Source organism: Cibotium barometz, chromosome 66, assembly GCF_041138505.1.
Source record: "Cibotium barometz isolate CiBa-2024 chromosome 66, ASM4113850v1, whole genome shotgun sequence".
NCBI lineage: Eukaryota > Viridiplantae > Streptophyta > Polypodiopsida > Cyatheales > Cibotiaceae > Cibotium > Cibotium barometz.
The window spans coordinates 2,177,330-2,197,354 of record NC_141111.1 but is presented as its reverse complement, the minus strand read 5'-3'; the positions used below and the strand labels follow the sequence as shown (position 1 = coordinate 2,197,354).

At 44.4% G+C, this 20,025-nt stretch overlaps 1 protein-coding gene across 1 annotated transcript in view; it reads left to right on the top strand.

Moving 5' to 3' along the window:
- Positions 1-16,542, top strand: part of LOC147602670 (26S proteasome non-ATPase regulatory subunit 12 homolog A-like) — a 38,612-nt gene extending 22,070 nt beyond the window's left edge. Inside the window, exons 5-11 of the mRNA XM_086797645.1 lie at positions 2,511-2,567; positions 2,729-2,925; positions 3,033-3,132; positions 3,215-3,327; positions 15,467-15,620; positions 15,723-15,800; positions 15,934-16,542. Coding sequence (XP_086653771.1) covers positions 2,511-2,567; positions 2,729-2,925; positions 3,033-3,132; positions 3,215-3,327; positions 15,467-15,620; positions 15,723-15,800; positions 15,934-16,152 — 918 coding nt within the window. The 3' untranslated portion in view covers positions 16,153-16,542. The remainder of the gene's footprint in view (positions 1-2,510; positions 2,568-2,728; positions 2,926-3,032; positions 3,133-3,214; positions 3,328-15,466; positions 15,621-15,722; positions 15,801-15,933) is intronic.
- The last annotated feature ends 3,483 nt before the right edge of the window (positions 16,543-20,025 follow it).

Here is a 20,025-nt window from a genome sequence, read left to right as displayed (position 1 = left end):
CACCTGTTTGGTGTCCTGGCATGGGTTATCATGTGAAATAGAGCTAGGAGGGCCAAATAGTTACATCTCTCACGTTTACTCATGCCCTTGAGCATGCTCATGAGAGAGAGGTTATGGGTGAGAATGCACCAATGTATGTTGAGAGGCTAGCTATGCCTCATGCTTACAGGGCACATCTTTCTATGCCCAATGTATCCCCTTTTGTTCCCAAAATGATGTCAACCATAGGGGCTGTTCGAATGGATGCGGACACAGGGAAACATGTTGAGATGCATGATAATGTATTGATATCTCGTGACACCAAAGCTAGCGACAAATTTGTTAAGTTTGAGACATATAATGGGGAATATGATGCATCGAAGACTCTTGCTTTTATTGCCTAGTTTGATATTGCCTTCAGTGATGAGGATTTCACTCACAAATCCATGATCCAGCCAAGAAAGGCACTAATGCACATCGGTGGCTTATTGAGAAGCTCTCCCGAAATCTGGTTAGAACATGGTAAGAGTTTAAGCAAAAGGTTTTATGCGTAGTTCTTACCTCCCAATGCATTGAATGAGATATCCGTGAAGTGGGATTGGGTGAAACAAAATGAAGAGGAAACGATGAATGCATATGTGCACAAGTTTTGGTGGAAAGTACTTTTGAAGGTGTCTCCATTTATGCATGTTCCAGAGGCGGAAAGAAAGAGAAAATTTCAATCGGGATTACAACTTGTGTAAGTCAAACCGATCCCCTAAGGTTAACCCCTCATTCTAGGGCAAAGAGAGGGCTATCCCACACCTGCATACTAGTGGACAATCACCTAAAAGGGACCAAAACCAAGCCAAAAATGATCCAAAAGTTGAAAATAAGTTAGCTAAGAAGCGTACCTACAAAGTGGCTAACTATGGTCTTACTGTTGAGCAAAAAGAGCAATATATGCGCGAGGGCAAATGCTTTACTCGTGAAAACACTGATCATAATGCAAAAGCATGCCCAAACATGAATAATGCGAATGCACTAAAGCCCAATGTGCATTTGGTTCCCGATGTGGAGGGGAATACATCACATCATGGCAAAGACAAGGTTGTTTGCAAAGCTTGGGGACAGCGTAAGGATCAGTCAGCTTTGTTTATGTTTGACGATTTTGCAACTGAGAACTTTTATCTCTACACAAATGGCAGCTACTTTGGGTATTGAAGTAGAGGACATGGGTCCTCAAATAGCAGGAGGGGCTGCCTTCATTGGTAAAGAAGTGCATGTTATGCTAATCATTGGCAAGTTGTCCATATGCATTCAAGGCTATTTGGATCAGGAAAACTTTCTTGTAGTGTCTTTAAATGGCTGTGATGTATTGCTTGGTAAGCCTTGGCACCTATCTTGGCTTGGCACACACATTGCCTTTGTATGGATGCATGCCAATGGAGCACAATTGCTTGTGGCAAGTCCCTGAGGATTGGGGAGTGAGGTTTTGCGCGGTGAAAGCTTTGGAATTGACTTGGACGTCGACAAAACATTTTTGCAATTTGTTTTTGTTGCATGAATGTCCTTGGAATCTGGCATGTGATGTGCGTGAAGTTTGTATCTTGAGAAATCCTTGATAATACAATCATATTACAAGGGGGGGTTGGCTCGTTCCGGATCTATTGCTTGTCATATAAATTTCAGCATTGCTATCTTGTTTCGTGTTGTGCCATTGTTTATTAGTATTAATAGTTAAAGTGTGTGACAAGATTGTGCTCAACTCTGACCGTGGGTAATTCAGCATCCTATTGCATTAAATGGGCACAAGTTTCTAAGGTGGGGAGGTTTGTTTTTACTCATCGCCACCTTGAGCATCTCCAAACAGCCCCCATCTAGCCTTACAGCTCTGTATGCCCTGCATCTCCTGCCCATGTAGATGTGTCTATACCTGCCATCGTTGACTGTGCCTGTTAGTACTGCAGATGCTGGCCACACCTTGTTGCTGTGCAGAAAACTGTGTTGTACCTGCTGACGGCTGTACCTGTACTTGCAGCCGTACTGCTGCTGACGCCATTGGTATGGTACCAGCTGTACCCTCTTGTATACCGGTTGTTGCGGGTCGTGCCATTATGGGCCCAATGTGGTGTCCCATGTGCATACTGTATTTCAATATTGTGGATGTGATTAATGGCTGTTGCATTGCGGAATTCTTTAAAGCAACAATAAATTTCCGTGACCCGGCCTCCTTGATAATGGCTTTCAGTTTGAAGATAAAATCCAATGTGGAGTAGGTACTTTGAAAGTCTGCCTGCCCCGTGGCCATGAGTCCGTGTCTTGCTGCTGGGGAATTAATTTGAGAGAGAGAGAGAGAGAGAGAGAGAGAGAGAGAGAGATTAATCGTCTTCAAAAGAGGCATAGGGCTTATGAGACCAGAAGATCACATCATAGTTCATGTTATATCCGTGTCTTGCTGCCGGGGACTTAATCTCTGAGCGAGCGAGAGAGAGAGAGAGAGAGAGAGAGAGAGAGAGAGAGAGAGAGATTTGTGTGACTTGCCATCTCAGGTTGAAACATTTGGAGCTATGGCAAAAACAGAAAAAATTGCTTTTATTCTTGAGCAAGTAAGAGTTCTTTCTAACAAAATGTCCTTTGGCATAGTCACGTGTTTCCTAAACAGTCTAAAAGGTTTTTAGAGTTGCTGACAGGTACTGTTGCTTACATATTTTTTCACAGTTTAGGTACTTTGTTGGCTCATCAAAGCTAGAGTTTTGTTGCATGCTAGGTACGTCTATGTTTGGACCGCAAGGATTATATGCGTGCACAAATCCTTTCCCGGAAGATAAGCCCAAGGGTGTTTGCAGCAGATAGTGGTAAGGATAAAAAGAAGCCTAAAGAGGGTGAGGCTGTTGTCGAAGAAGCTCCACCAGAAATTCCCTCATTGCTGGAATTGAAGCGCATTTACTATGAGCTGATGATCAGGTTTTAATTGTGCTTTTGACCCACCTGTCTTTGCTAATGTGTGGGCATGTAAACTGTGTCTGCATATGTTGTTGCTCTATCAAGTTTTTTTTTTTGGTTGAATCCAGATATTACTCTCATAATAATGACTATTTGGAGATTTGCCGGAGTTATCAAGCCATTTATGATATCCCGTTTGTGAAGGAAGATACATCTCAAAGCTTACCTGTAAGCAACTGCATGTTGTCTTTTTTTTGAAATCAATTTTATATGTTTGTCTGGCCTAATTCTTGCTTTGTCCTTTTGACAGATGCTTAGGAAAATTTGCTGGTACCTTGTATTGTCCCCACATGATCCTATGCAGTCAAGTCTACTGAATAATACTCTTGAAGATAAGAAGCTCATGGATCTGCCCAAGTTTCGGTGGGTTTTTTTAATTAAAAAATGTTGGCATGAATAATTGTTTTAGCTGTTTATTAGTGCTCCTGAGAAGGACGTTATTTGATCTACTCATTTGCTTGTCATATCGAGTCTTCACTATTACTTGCATGTTTCTTACCCAGTACTCCTTCAAAGATGGTAGTTGTTGAAACAAGTGAATGGTTTACCATATGCATCTACTATATTTATTTGTATTTTAATGTATATCTGTATTTAGATAGGTAAAGGGTGTGTGTGTGTGTGTGTGTGTGTGAGCGCGAGAGAGCGAGAGAGAGACTGCTCACTTTTTGGGAGTGGATCATTTCAAAGAACAGAGACGAGCTAGGCAGGATTAAAAGTGGTTTGCCAATGTTTAGATTATGACAGGCAGTTCCCCCCGCCATCTTTTTTGTTGCTCTTGTACGGCCTGGCTGAGTTTAATGTCTTTATGCTCACCCTTCTTCACTACCATTCCTTGTGCAAATATGTTTCATTTCAAGCAAGGGCTTCACAATCCAGGGTTGCTAACATTTGGGGCTTTTATCGTGGATTTGTGAATACCACTCCTGAGCTACAACAAAATGCAATAAAATTTGGCATTACCTTGGTGTAACGATTTTTTATCATATCTAAGTGTCCCTGAATTTTCAGTGTCTATGGAGATGATGTAATATAAACTGAGCAAGCTGGCAAGTCCAACATGTGGCCAGATTGTTTGTGTTCTTTCTAGATTTGGTGCATTGGATAATGACAACACACATTTCATGGCCGTTCAGCAGGCTGAAAGAGGATAACCTGACCATGTCCGATTGGTTTGGCTCTTCCAGAATCCATACCAGCCTTGATCAACCCCTTGGCCTCTCCTCAATGGGTCTATGGATGAGCAGTGAGCTAGACGCCATGTCTATATGTTTCCGTGTGTTTTGCTTAATTACAGGTGTGGCTAGACATGGGTCTTACAGTTTCCAGTCCCAAATGGTTGTTATGATGAAGAGTGCAAAATCATCAGGCTCCACCTCATGTGAGAGGGAACAGGGGCTGATTCCAGCCCGTGAGATGCAACGCATCTTGTGTAGACCCACTTGTCAAAAGAAGTGTGCGCTTCTTGCTAGCTCTTTTTTGAACGAGGATACCTCAGGAGCTTGGTGCATTCTTGAGGAAAAAAGAACCCCCACATCTATCATAGACCCTAGCCTATGGGAAGCCTATGAACGGCAGTTATATGAATAGCCTATACCACAAATGTCACACATTCTTCCACCCACATCACCTTACCTCGATTGGTCTTTTTTCGCGGGACCCTGGGTTCACGTCTCCCAACCCGAGAGCTGGCTTGGCTTAGTTTTTGGAGTTCTTTGAGGTTTTTTGGACTTGCTAGGGGTGGTTAAGGATTCTAATGGTGGTTATGCAAATATTTAAGTGTTTTTTGATTGTTTTTTTTCGTTTTTGCATGCTTCGAAGCTCTACCAATTCCAACAATGCATGAAAAAATATGAAATGCATGAACAAAAATTAACTATTCCATTCTAATCCACACGTAACAGAGCTTAATGCTTATGTTTTAACTTTTCGGAGTGGATTCCATTCATAATCACAATTGCTAAGCTTAATCAAAGTCTTATGGGCTTCAAAATAATGCAAATCACTAACAAACCAGGGTTTTCTCTGTTAGGATAAATGTGTAGTGGTGTAGTGTGCACATAAACACACACAAAATATTGTAAAAAGTGCTAGGTGCACGTTGTACATATGGTTTAATAAAAGGTTCTTAGACCTTAGTCTAGCATTATTCAAGAAATTACACATAAGCTCTCACTTTACATGTAGAAAGAGTTCACGTGTCTAGAAAGTATTTACTTGCTATAATCCTTTGTATATATGTGGCATATACTTGCCAAAATAATGTAATGGCTTAAATCTGTTTATAAGAGATTATAACTTCAATGATAATTTTTCCCGAGAAAAAGATACTTCTATTAGTTAATGAAAAAAACAGCCACAATGGGCTAGATACAACTCCGTAGGGCTAGATATAAACTCACCTCATGGATGGGGCGAGAATCAAATAATCATAAGGGAAGAGACACTTCTCCTCCGGCTGGCCGCTCTGTGAGGAGAAAGCTATCTCATATAGGGAGGCAGGGGGTGTTGGGGGGGGGACAACCACACAGGTGGTCTGTAATGCCAAATGGGGTCTCCGCCTCTATCGGGCGGTGAGGACAAGGCCAGGCCTCCAAAGCCTCAAGAAAGCTTCCCGTTGCTTCCACATGTGGTCAGAACCTCCCTGTAACTTCTCTCACTAACCGTAGAGGGTGTGAATGATATCGAGCCATATGCTCCTGATGGTCTCAGCCGGTGGAGTGTGGATACCCTCGATGGCCTCGTTGCATCTAGCACCGCAAATGTGCCAGGTTGCTATGCTACTGCACATCTCCCATCTCTGGTTGAGCTTGGCTGCCAGTAGGTGGGGTTGTGACTGGTACTGCTGGAATACGATGGTGAGAGTTTGAAGGGCTAGCCCTCCCCCATCCTCCTCGTGAGCCATGACCACTCCAGCCTCTGTGGCCCAAGCGACAGTACCCCAAGTAATGATCTAGGTTGATGCCCTCTCCATAGTGAAGATGTGGAGAATCCGCTGCCAAATCTGGTGAGCCTCCGGGCAATCCCAAACGCAATGCATTGTCGTTGAGACTCCTGGGGGTGGCCGCACTGCGGGCAAGTTGCTGGCCAATCTCCAACTGCGAGCCAAGTACCGACCGCCAAACTCCTGTGTGCCATCAGCCAAAGAAAGAGAGTGATTTTTCTAGGCCGAAAGGTGAATTTGGGCATGTTCCTGGATTCATCTAGGTATATAATTCAGCCATATTAGCGAACATGCATATTTCACATTGTGAAGTTTTCATCGGAGTTGCTGCCAACTGATATTGTGCTTATTCTTTCTATCTTTAGCGGTGCATTTGTCCTATCAACTACTTATTTGTTAGGTTTGACAGAAACTTAGTACGAAGGGCTTTGTGTGAATATATGCTCTTATGCGTGCGTGTGCGTGTGCGTGTGCGTGTGCGTGTGCGTGTGCGTGTGGAGTGCGTGTGTGAGAGCATATCTTGATACAGACTTCTACACCCACTATCGGGCACCGATGATGTTGGTGGGGATGTCATAGTATCTAGTCCATACTATGCATAATGGAGTTGATAGTTATATAGTCTTGTGGGTTGACTACCATGAGTATATAACATGCATGTTCCTAAAAGGTGAATTTGGGCATGTTCTTGGATTCATCTAGGTATATACTATATAGTGTACATATGTATATACATAAAAATGAATGGAAAAACAATTCATTTTTGAACATTCAACAACACCACAATTACCAAAATGAGAGCTCCATCTGTCAACATGTTCCCTTTGCTATCGTACTCTTAGCTCTGGCTCTGCAATGGCGGTGACCACAACGACTGGTACCGCATCGTCATCATCTCTCGCTGCAATGTTTGTATCAATGAGAGGAATGGCTATGTTTGCACTTTGTATAAGTTGCGGCTAAAATCAACGACGACGGTCGGCCTAGTTTTTTTTTTTTTGGCCCAAAATGTTTTTAAAAACTGCCAGGCATCGCCTAGAGGTGGATAAATAAGCAGGTATAGGCGGGCGTCTACGAGCTGTGAAAAATTGGTAACTACGGGAGGATCTTGGGCCAAAGGTCAATCGCCCATGCGCGCCCTTGCCGTCGGGGGGAGGGGGGGTGCCACATACGGATTTGTACAGCTCGATACAATACCGTACTGCACACTAAAACGTACCTTACAATAAGGTACGTGCATATGGATGCAACCTTGATGTGCCGCCATTTTGTCCGAGCGCGAGCGTATACATACTTCGGACTCCATTGATCATAATGGAGGTATGTGTAAGGGGGGGAGAGGAATCGCGACAAAGGTATGCATGAATACAAAAAGTAACACCTCCAGGTTGGAGGCTACCATCTCCCCGTCCTGGCATCGATGGGCTTAACCCCAAAAATGGGTGAGAATGTCGGTGATGCGAAGATCGTGGAGATGGTGGGAGAGTTCGACTGCCTGTCCCTGGATGGCAGCAGCCACCAACTCATAATCCCACTTCGTCCTCGAGGCTGCACTGAAGGGAAAGAGAAGATCATCGCGCCGTTATCTGGCATAGAGGGCTTGGAGTGGTGAAAAACCACACATACCCGAATAGGGGCTACTATCTCCTTAAACATGTCGGTCCCTTCTGTCGACAGGCAATCGAAAGAAACTATAGTCCACAGGCTGTCCCAAGATCTAGAGGGCCCCACGTGGGGACTCTGGCGGGAGAGCCCTTATTGGTGGTCATCTACACCGGGTCAGAAAATTGGTGGATCAAGCGATGAACAGAACTCGCCGGTTGCCTCCACTCCAGGTCAAGGGCTGTTGGGAGGCGACGAGAGTGCTCTGGAGAGGTAGTGGGGGGGGGTTTGCTGTGAAAGATCCATTGGTTAGGAAGGCTGCAGGGAGGGGCCTGTCGGGGGCTTAGAGAGGCTGGCCGGCCTCACGAAATACTGGGGGCTGGGGGGAGGGGGGGTCTCGACGAGGGACCGGCCACGGCCCGCCATACTGGTTGGGCTCGCTCCGAGACTGGAGAGGGAGAGGGCGCGTCACCAACAGGAAAATGCTGAGATAAATGCTCATAACGGTTCTTTGATCCTCCTGAGATTTGCTAGCCTGTCGCGCACGCGGTGGGGGCGGTGCTCAGCTCTGGTGGTCGTCCGGCGGCCTGTGTGTGGGCCAACCATCCGCCACCTGCCGGTAGTTGGGTCATCTGTAGGCGGAGCCTGGTGCTCCGTTGCCCAAGGGCTTGCCTCTCTCCCTGCCCTGTGGTGAGGATCAGCACGAGAAATGGGGGGAGGAACCACTGGAGGTGGTCTCTTGGACTGCCATCGAGGGCAAGCTCTCGCTAAACGACCCGTCTGCTTGCAAATGAAGCATTGACCTGGAAGGCTTGAATACTCCACGTGCTACTATATGGGGTCGCCCCTGAGGCTAGGAATAGATATACAATGCGGCATAGACTCCGACGAGGCTACACAGTTGCGGAGGGATGGAATCCCAGCTGCCTATGCGAGGGTCGAGGCAACAGTGGGGGGGGACTCCATCACTCTCCTGATGGCACCACCAATCACCGGGAGAAGAGGAAGGTACTCCTTCCTAAGGCCTGGGGAACAAACTGGCACTCGGAAGCCCGAAACGCCAGCCAGAGGGTTAGATGCTGGATCGAAGCTGCATTGCCACTGTGCAAAGAAGGCTTGTGCCGTACGCAATCCAAGGGGACTCAACTGCATGACTCGGTTTGATGCTGATGGTGAGTTGAACTCCACTTGGTAGTATGCGTGCCCCAGAGGGTGAATATGGGCGTTCTTTGCAGGTTCGCCAATGAGGCTCGCCTGTAAAAGATCCATGAGCTGTCCTCGTCATAGTAGTCACGGTACGAAAATACGATACCGTACGGGAATTTTTGGTACGATATGAAATTTTCGGATACCATACGATAAAATACGGTTTTTTTTAAAACACTTTTTACAAACTATGGAGCTTCAAGCTTGAATGTGAGGGAAGGTTGGGGGGGGGGGTGGGGGGAGGAGTCTACAGTGCTTGAGGAACCAGAACATGGAGATGTGTCTCTCCAAGTTGGATGCCCCAATTGTCTCCAAAAAAGAACCTGCATGGGTAATGCAATACCAAAGGTCTCCCAGTGTAGCGTTTATGACTAAGGGACCGTCATCGCACAGTGCCTCTAGGGTGATAGGTGTAGGGACTCCTATCTAGATCAAAATGGCCATGTCCAAATCTTCTCCCTTGTACATAACTTGAGGATTTAACTGTCTAGCCTACCTATACGAGGGATTTCCAAGTGATGTAGCAAGATTCTCTCATCCTACCAATCAAATGTACACTACCAGCCTCAAGTGAGGCAACAATCGTGGCGAGAATTTGAAGATCCGCTTCGGAAGAGGAAATGCAAGCAACAACGGCTTCGGTCGGGGATGACGGGCGGCTGCCATCGAGTCCTCCTTAGGGCAAAGACCTGAATTGGCCGAAGCTTGCTGAATAGAGCAAAAAACCCCAAAGAACGAGAAAGCACCAACGTGCACGGGAGGGAAGAAAAGGAGAGAGGCAAAGAAACACAAGGAGGACGGAAACAAAAAAAAGGGAGGGGGGGGGGTGCCGAGGGAAGGGGGGATGGTGGGCAGGGCAAGGTGGAGGAGAGAGGTGTGAGAGAGGGAGGGGTGGTGCAAGCATCATGAGGGGAGGGAGGGGGGGTGGCGAAAAGAAGCCGGGCAGAGGAGTGAAGAGAAAAGGGGGGGGGTGGTGAGCACTGGAACACATAGGGGAGGGGGGCAGCTACGCGACTGCAGGAAGAGGGGGCGGGCTGAGGCGCACACCAGGATTGGGGGGGGGCGGGCGAGGGGGGGAGCTCAGAGCTCTTCATGACTCAAGGAGCTCACGCGAGCTTGTGATATGTGCCAAGTTTACAGACTTGGACATACTTCAATGATAAATTATGCTTAAGTCTGCACGAATCGTGCCCCTTTAATCTTGCTTTAAAGCCCTCCTAATTAGTTGTTAATCATGTGCTAATTTTGTGTCAATATTTCAATCTTTGCATGAATTCCCTCTCTCGCCATTCCCCATTGCCTCTCTCAAGGACTTGTGAACCAACATTTGGTATCAAAGTTTGGAGATCTAGAGTGCATGAGACTAAGGACAGCAACTACACGGAGCTGTCACCTCGAGGTGCATATCGAACTCTTTGATCGTCGTCATCACTACATCCGAAGCGTGAACTCGTGCAAGCTTACTGATTGTGCAAGACTGAGGACGACTCTCTGGTGGAGGTAATGGTGTCACGACCATGTGAATTTGTACAAGCGTATGGGCATGGTGGTCAGTTTGCAGGACACCAGTGTGCAGGGCATTTATTAAATCTGCACACTTGTGGTCTAGAGGACTCTAGGTGTTATTTTGAAGTTTCCCTTTTATAATCCCATGTGGGGGACAAAGGTTTGAAAAACCTTAAGAGGGGACAAAGGTTTTAATAATCCAAAGGAATACTTTTTAGAGAGTTGTGGCCCATTTGGGGGAGGTCTATGCTATTATTGGGTTTTCTTTTGGAGCAAGTCGACAGCAACTACAGATATGTGTGCTTTTCTCTCACGTTTTTGGAAGGCTGGCGGGGAGTTTTGTTGGGCGCACAGAACTGCACACTGAATTTTTCTCACACGCTTTTGTGAAGGGCGGGGCAGGAGACAGGCGACTGGCTGATTCTCTCCTTGGGCACACAGTTGGGCTACAGCATACGTGGGTGTTTTTTTCTCTGAAATGCTGGTCGGCTGGGCACACAGGACAGAAACGATCATCTCTCTCTCTTTGGTGACGGCTGGACTGCACGTGGGCTGGGCTGTGGAGAACCGGCAGGTCTGGACTGCATGTGGGCGGGCAGTCTGCAGGCGAACAGCTCTCCCTTTGTGAGTAGGCCGGCGGCTAGGACTGCAGGACAGCAGGTTTCTCTTTTCTTTTTCTTCTCTCTCTGGGGGAAGGTGACACAAGGTCTGCAGGTTTCTCTTCCTTTTCCCACCCACCCTTCCTCAGGCCCCCAAGGCAGCAACATAACTCTCTCTCTCTCTCTCTCTCTCTCTCCTCCTTGCCTGTGGGAAGGGCTGCAGAGTAATCTCGAGGAATGGCCCCGAGTCTCCAAGAGAAACTCGAGGCCCTTGAGATGGCAATGGAGGCACTAATCAAGGAGAGTTCCTTTGGGCTTTTTATGTCATCCGGTTCCAACCTCAATGAGGTGGAGAACAAACTACACCGGCACATCATGGCCCTCGAAGCACGGGTCACGGACCTTGAACAAGAGAATACAGCACTCAAGGAGGAGGTGAGTGCATTGAAAGTGGAACTGGTAGCCATCAAGAACACCGAGAAGGAAGAAGGGGAGATCAATGACAACACTCTCACGGCCATCAAAGAAGAGATCTCCAAGGAGATCACAAAGGACATGGAGGGAAAACTCGAAGCCAAGCAGTCGGGTTGAGGTGGTGAAGAAGAACATCCGTAAAGAAGTGAGGGAGGAGACTCAAAGGGAAGAACACCAAATCATTCACACCACCATTGAGGAGGAGAAGATGAGGCATGCCCGCCGCCTCAACATTCGAGTCACAGGTATAGCCGATTCAGCAAAGCTCTTCACCCTATTGTTCACCTGTGCTTTTGGTACAAAAGAAAGATGGTTCTTGGTGGATGTGCATTGATTATAGGACACTGAATAAGATTACCATCAAGAACAGATTTCCTATACCTCTAATCGATGATATTTTGGATCGATTACAGGGAGCAGCTTACTTCAGTCGCATTGATCTGAAGAGTGGATATCATCAAATTCGCATCAGGCCAGAAGATGTGCACAATACAGCTTTCAGGACAACTTTTGGACTTCATGAGTTTTTGGTCATGCCTTTTGGTCTTACGAATGCTCCAGCGACTTTTAACAGGATGATGGATCGGATTTTTCGACCCCACCGTGCTTTTGTGGGCACTTTCTTTGATGATATGATTGTGTTGTCTCACTCAAAGAAGGAGCATCGAGAGCATTTGACCAAAGTCTTTGAGGAACTCAAAAAGCATTGGTTGGTTGTCAATGGAAAGAAGAGTGAATTCTTCATGTAGGAGATTCACTTTCTTGGGCACATAGTGTCTCAGGATGGATCCAGCAAAAGTTGAAGCGATAAAGAATTGGCCAGATTTACAGACTATTCATGATGTGAGAAGCTTAGGACTTTGTTCATATTACAGGAGGTTTATTTGATTCTTTGCAGAAATTGCTTCACCTTTACATCACCTGACCAAGAAGGATGTAAAATTCCGATGGACAGCAAAGGAATGGACAAGCTTAAGGAAAAGCTAACCAGTGGTCCAGTTTTGGTTTTACCGGATCTTCATAAACCTTTTGTGGTACAGTGTGATGCATGCGGGAATAGCATTGGAGATGTTCTTATGCAGGAAGGACATGTTATTGCTTATGAGAGTAGAACTCTGTCACCAGCAGAAAGAAATCTACAAGTATATGAGAAGGAGCTGTTTGCGACTTATTCATGCTCTTTCTACTTGGAAGCATTACCTTCTTGGGGCTGATTTCATTGTTTAGAGTGATCATTAGACTCTTCGATACTTCCTTACTCAAACGAAGCTCTCAGAGAAGCATATGAGATAGGCAAACTTTTTGTCCATATTTCACTTTCAGATTGTTCATGTAGATGGCAAAAAGAATGTGGTAGCGGATGCCTTGTCTAGGAAACCACATGTGGCCGCCGTCTCCATTATCTTTCATCATGAACTTGATGATATGCGAGAACAATATGCTCATGACTCAGATTTTGAGCGGATTTTTGATCGTTTGACCGAAGGAGAGCGAGTTGATCATTATTCTCTCAAGGAAGGATTCTTGATGATGCATGACAAATTGTGTGTCACATCTGAGTTGAGGCAGGAGGTTTTGATAGAATGCCATACTCCACCTTATGCAGGCCATTGTGGTATTGAGGCTACAGTAAAGGCTTTGGAGGCATTCTTTTATTGGCCTACTATGCGCATGGATGTTGATGCTTTTGTTCGTGATTGTATCATTTGTCAGAAGGTGAAGTATGATCGTCAAAAGACACCTGGGTTACTTCATCCTTTGCCTATTCCAGATAGACCGTGGGAGAGTATTGCTATGGATTTTATATTTGATCTTACTAGGACAAAGAGTGGGAATGATGGCATCTGGACTATCATGGATCGTTTCAACAAGCAAGCTCATTTCATTCCAGTTAGGAGAAGATTAATGCAGAGCAAATGGTAAGGATATTTTTGACGAATATCTTCAAATACCATGGGATGCCCACATCTATTGTCAGTGACCGAGATCCTCGAATGACGAGTTTATTTTGGAGAGCATTGTTTGAGAACATGAAGACTTCGGTGAAGTTCTCATCGTCTTTTCATCCACAAACAAATTGGAAATCGGAAATTGCCAACTCAGTTGTATTGGATCTTCTTAAGTGTTATGTTTCGGATCATAAGGAACAGTGGGAAAAGTATCTTCCTTTGGTGGAGTTTGCTTACAACAACACCATTCACACTTCGACAGGTAAGGCACCTTTCGAGATTGTGGAAGGCGGGAAGAAAGTACCTCCGATCCTGTATACAAAAGATAAGATCTTCGAGGCAGATTGTTTTGTGGAGAATATGGATGAGGCTTACAAAAAGGTCAAAGTGGCTCTTCAAAGGACTCAAGAGAAACAGAGGAAAGCAGCAAACCTTCACCGTCGATCATTGGTTTTTGATTTGGGTGATTGGGTGATTTGGGTGATTGGGTGCTTTTGAGATTTGAGAAGGCTAGACTCATAAAAATGAAGGGTAAACAGAGCTTATATCCTAAATTGAGTATGCGGTACTATGGGCCTTTTCAGGTGATTGAGAAGATGAGTGATGTTTCCTATCGTCTTCAGTTATTGGATTTTTGGAAGATTCATAATGCATTCCATGTGAGTCTTCTTAGACCTTTCAGAGGTGCGGTGCCTACAGAGCAGGTTGATGAGCCGCAACCAGAGGTAGAAGAACTTGATGAGATTCTTCAACTGGAACAGATTTTGGCACATAAAGAAAGAAAAGTCAGAGGGAAAGTTTCACGTCGATATTTGGTGAAGTTTGTGAACTATTCACCTATGGATTTGAAGTGGATGGAGTAGAGCAGGTAAAGCATCCAGGGGGACATGATTATTCACGAAGTGGATGCTCTCGATTTATGTATTTCGATGTTTTGTTTCAGTTGGTAGGACATAGCTTTCTCGTTGCTCTCTTAGGTTCTATTTGAGTTGGCAGATCCTTTGAATGAACAATCGAGGACGATTGCTTTGTTTTAAGAGGGGGGTATGTTACAGGACTGAGTATTTTACCTTTTTATCTTAAGCATTGTAATCATGTTTTAAACCTGTTTAGCATTCACTAATCATGTTTACCTGTAATTGCATGTGTAAGTTTGTACACGTGTGTGGATGCATGTTTGGTGTGTGTGTGTGTGTGTGTGCATGTTCATATGCACGTGTTCTTTTCTTATCCTGTTGCAGGGGCAGCATCTTTTGGGACAGCACAGTCAACAGCTGACTTGGCATTGCCACGTGGCAGCTGACTCGTGTGCAGGTACGGCTGGCTGCATAGGCTGTACCGCTGGCTGCTGCTCACGAGCTGAGGCGGCTATGGCAGAGGCGCTCTAGCCGTACTGCACCCAAGCGCGCGAGAGAGAGAGAAGCGAAGGCTTGGCTGAGGTGCTAGCGGCTGGCTGCCACGCAAGCAGGCACATATAACATGGGCAGCAGCAGCGAAGCGCCATACAGCAAGCAAAAGCGTAGGCGGCCAACAACTAGACGCGATGGCATCGGGCAGCCAAAAAAACACAGAAAAAAAAGCATCGAAGAGAAACGCTGGGCAGCAAACGGCGAAAAAGAGAGAAAGCTACGTGGATTTCTTTTTTTTTTCTCGAAAAAAATGCCCAAGCGCCATGTATTTTCTTTATTTTCTTTCTTGAAAAAAAGAAAAGAAAAGAGAAGAGCTTTTCAATAGTCTTTTTGAGAAAAGCTCTTCTAGTAGATTTTTCTGAGTACAATGGAAGGATCAGGTGCTGTTAACTTGTCCAGCAATCAGCTTCAGGGTCATGGTTAATACTTTTTGGACAGATGAATGAAGAATCCTCTCAGCAGAATGGTCTGGAGTGTACCTTGCTCAGTGATTAGCAGATTGTACCTTGTTCACTGATTAGGACTATCATTCGTGAGAGGGCCTTATGCTCTAATGGTTACCTGTAGGGTCAAAGTTTCTTCTTATGTTTTCGCTTTGCTATCGCTATCTATTGATAGCTTCATGATTTTTCTTGAGGAGTTGTATACCCTGTGGGTATGTGTTCACATGCACAGGCAGAATAATTGCTTTCCACTGATTACAAGCTTTGAGGTTTCTTTATATTATGATGGGCTTATAGTTTTAAGCATGGTTGGAGTTGGAGTTTTATCTAATGTCCTGGATGGTATGCATGTTGATTGTAACTGGTGCAGTGTACTTTTGAAGCATTTTGTAACCATGGAAGTTATACAATGGGATGCATTCTGGGGTGTTTATGAGAGTGAATTCAACATGGAAAGCAGTCTTCCAGGGGGTGCCTTAGGTGAAAAGGCCTTTGAGGATCTTCGGCAACGTGTCATTGAACATGTGAGCACAAAAATTTCTTAGTGTGAGTTAGGTGGTTATGAACTACGAGCAGCAATTTTGTTAGTGTACACGATCCTAATTTGATCCATGTTTCAATTTCAGAATATACTGGTTGTGTCCAAATATTACTCGAGAATAAGGCTGGAACGGTTTGCAGAACTACTAAATCTTAGTCTGCAGGTAAAACGTTTTCTTTGAGAGTCTTGTTTACAGTCAAGAGGTGCCTTAGTTACATGGTAGGTTGCCCTTTTCTTTGGGCTTCTTCAGTTACACTTCAAATTTGAAGATATTTTGAGGTTCTTTGAATTTGCAGGAAACTGAAAAGCACCTTTCAGAGATGGTGGTGTCGAAGGCCCTTATTGCGAAAGTAGATAGACCAGCTGGAATTGTGTCGTTCCAAACTGTAAAAGATAGCAATGAAACACTAAATTCTTGGGCAGTGAACATTGAAAGGCTGTTGGACCTTGTTGAAAAGAGCTGTCATCAAATCCACAGGGAAACCATGGTCCACAGAGTAACTTTGAAGGCTTAAGAGGAGTGGTGGAGCACAAGTAGGTCAAGAATGAGTGGAGTGCGATTAAAACCACCCAAGTTTTTTAAGAAGGTGAAACTGAATGATGCCATAGTCTGCGTGCATCTCTACTCAAAACAATAGACCATACTCCTGGTGACATTTGTCTGTCTTCAAGATGACAAGTAAACAGTGAGAGCGGTTTTTTCTCTTTTTATGAAGCATTGGTTTAATGCTCTAGTTTTGCTCTGTGGAGAATGTAGTCCATTCTCCTGGTTTTATTTTGCTTCTGTAACTGCCGAGGTCTAAGGGTGCCAAGGCCGAATGCAGGATTAGAAAAGATATGCTGTCAAATGTTGTGGGTCCTATGCATGAACAAATTTGCAGCTGCTCCATGGTTTTTCTGCAAAAGTGGTGTTAGTTGTGTGTAAGTAGCTATGCATCTGATCATGGTGAGTTTAGTATGTTGTAAATATTAGCTTTTGCCTAGGAAACGTGTCAGAATGGATTAGTGCTGAGTTAAAGTGAAGTCATTTTTCTTACTGTTCCTATAATGAAAGCTGAGTTACGCTTGTCAGATTTTCTGTGCTGTAAACATTGTCAGAGTTGGTCATATTTTTTTTTCCTCCGTTTTTTGGTCATGTTTTTTAGTGACAGCAGTGATTGCTAAAGTTTGGGCAGTAAGATTATGTTGTATAATTTACTTTTGTAGGGGTTCTTGCTCGCTATGTTTCAGCCCTTTTTGTCATATACACTTGGCTTGTTCCGGGGAGATAGGGCGAAGCATGGAATCTGACCTTCACAGGGTCTGGGGAAATTCCCTCTACAAAATTTTGTTTGAATCTAATGATCTGGTCGGGATCCAGAAGCAGGAGTGGAAAATTGGCTTGAGAAGGTTTAGTATTCCCAGACTTGATCAAAAATTTGGTCCAAAATGCCCTTTTTCTTCAATTGGATGTGACAAATCTGAGAACCAGGCTTCTAAATATAGCTGGTGGAAGACTAGGCAGCTTTCTGTGCGTTTGCTGCCCACTGCAAGGAATTGGGGCGTACTTCTAGCAATGGTTCATAGTCGTGCAAAGTTTTGTATTTGTCTGATGCTCCGTCTACCTATAAGAACCAGGCGTGGGAAAATGACGGCTCTTGAGGTCTTAGACTTGGCCCAATTTTGTGTTCTTTGCAAACAATGATCTAACATGGAAACATACGAGGCCCTATCTGGCTAACTTTTGCACCGCTTGACACAAAACCTGCCAATAGGGTAACCGATAGTGCCAATGGTGTTGTGGATACCTTGAGTCTCAGATCCGGATGTCAACTTGCTAAACCTCAATGCAACTAATGCAGATATTCAAAGCCACACAGATAAATTGAGGCCTGGAAACCTCCTGTTCTTCAAGCCTAGGTTGACGGCTAGACTCTCAAAACATAATTTTGAATTGCTATTATGAAGCAAAGCACAAATGAACACTTTACAGGTCTGGATCATTCCTGGAAGGTTTGATGTCTGTTCGGGTTTCATTTTTTGTGGCTCCAAAAGCGAGTTTCACCTCTTTTATGTTGCTTAATAATGGCACTGCTTGAGGGTTTGTTGCACTTCTAAACCACCAAATCTTCAAGGAAAAGCTGAGTGTATGCAGCTGATAATCAATTTGACTCCATTGGACTCCGTGGGTTTTAACTCACTCTAGGACTTGCAAGAGGGACCTCACAGGGTATTTACTAAATGACAATCGTGCTTTGATTGGTGAAGAGTTTGAGGTTGCCATGACTTACTGAAGCCCGATCCATGTCCATTGATGTCTGATCCACGTCCATCGATGAATAATGAGTGCTGAAGTAGGCCTTGGTTGCTCAAACAGCACACTTGTACACTTTGATTGGAATAGGGTAGCTACTCGCTCACACGCGCGCACACACACACACAGTTTGCAAGCATGGTGTCCAGAGAATCTATAGATTAAAAAAGTTTCCCAACTCTTGATTTTTCGGGTGAAGGAAGCTTACCAATACTCACCTTAGTTCAAGAAGCTTGACTGTTGAGCCACTCAAAAAACTTAATACCTAGGGATTTAGCCAATGCAAAAAACCTGTATCCGTTGAAATTTCAGTTGTGGTGATTTTTTTTCAAGAATCACCAATGTGGAGCATTTAACTGATCACAAACTCCTCTTGGGTTGAGAGAAATTTGCTCGGCAAGCTCTCAACTCTACTTTGCATAGTAGAAAAGTCTGACAATGAATCCACAAATTTAATTAAAATTTTGATGCAATTCAAGCATAATTGAGCTATCTAAACAATGTAGAGAGGAGAGGAATGCAAGAATGGCAAATTGGAAGTGTTCTTAGTTGAGCCAGGAGGGAGGCGTGGAAAAGTAAGTGATTTTTCCTTCTAAATCTAAATGCCAATTGCTAGGAAATCAAATTTGGCATGAGGAATCCGAATTCTGCCTTAAAGTTGCAACAAAAATAATAATCAAGAGATATGAGCAAAAATCAATAATATTTCCAAAAAATACACTAGAATTTTGGTGAAAATTTAAAAGTAAAGTTTTTTGGGTTTTTTGATGCAATGAGTTGGTAGATTTCTTTGTGTTGATCGTAGATATGAGCTTGGTTTTCCACATGGAGTTCCTCTCCCACAAAAGGAGCAAAACAATCCTTATCAACCATCTACTAGCTCCACAATCATCAACATCCAATCACATCAATGGGTCAGCTCATTGGCTTATCATGCTTCTTTCAATTGCCTTACAACTATAGGAGCTCAGTGACTAATTAGAACCATGTGCTTAATTCTTAACCACACAAGTTTAATCTACAACCAAAAAACAACACATAAACTCAAAATCAAACCAAAAAACAATAACACCTTGCCTCTTATCTTATCTACAACTTTCTCTACATGAAAATGGTAGAAAAGAGAACTTAAAAGAGGTGCTCCAAGAGCTAAGGAGGTCACCTTTCTTTTCTTGCAGTGGCATCAATGTTAAGCTCAAACCCACCACACAGGAGAGTGATGTACCCACACAGACCGCCACATGCTCCCAGTGCTAAGGCAACCACTAGCCTTACTAGTCCTAGCCCTGCTACTACTCAACTAGTACACCCCGGCTTTCCATAACCCCTTGTTGAGAGGTAGATATAGACATCCACAGTTTCCATACCCACCTTTAGTGTTACCACCTCAACCCGCACCTCCTCCCTTCAAGAACCGCACCAATATAATAAATACTTAGTGAGTCACAGATCTATGAATCTAATGAGTAACAAGACCCATACAAGTAGTATATGGTAACCAGAACAAGCTCTAGGCATAGACTATGGCTCCTTGTTCAAAGCCAAAGTGCAACAATGAGTGAGGGACCTCGTAGTACGTCTACCACCAATACAACTATTTAGATGCAAAGCCACACACTCTATTGCTTGTGCAGAGTGTTCTCACAAGGAACCTATAGTAAGTTCCATGTGTGCTACAAGCACTCCGAATTCCTTGCCTAATCCTAATGTCATTCCTGATCACATGCTACAAGGGTAGATTTGAGCACGCTTATAAGTATTATCCTGGCATAGTGATAATTTTTCTAGTGTGGCAAAAACATTAGCCACCTCAAGGAGCCTTAACTTGTTAAGTGTATGAAGAGGACTAATCCATACGGTCCCCCTTAATGCCATCACAAGGCTTCAAGTCAAGACAAAAAGGTTGCAGCTAAGGAAACATCCAAGGCTCCACCAAGAAGTAAAAAGCACAAGCTTCAACCTAAAGTAAGTAGCTTGAGTCGCAAGACTTGATGAAGGCTATGGTAGGACCCAAAAAGATTAAAGAACTAGATTTAGAGGTCTCAAATGAGGACAGCACATGGAAGCATAACACATGATCAATTGTCATTTGATA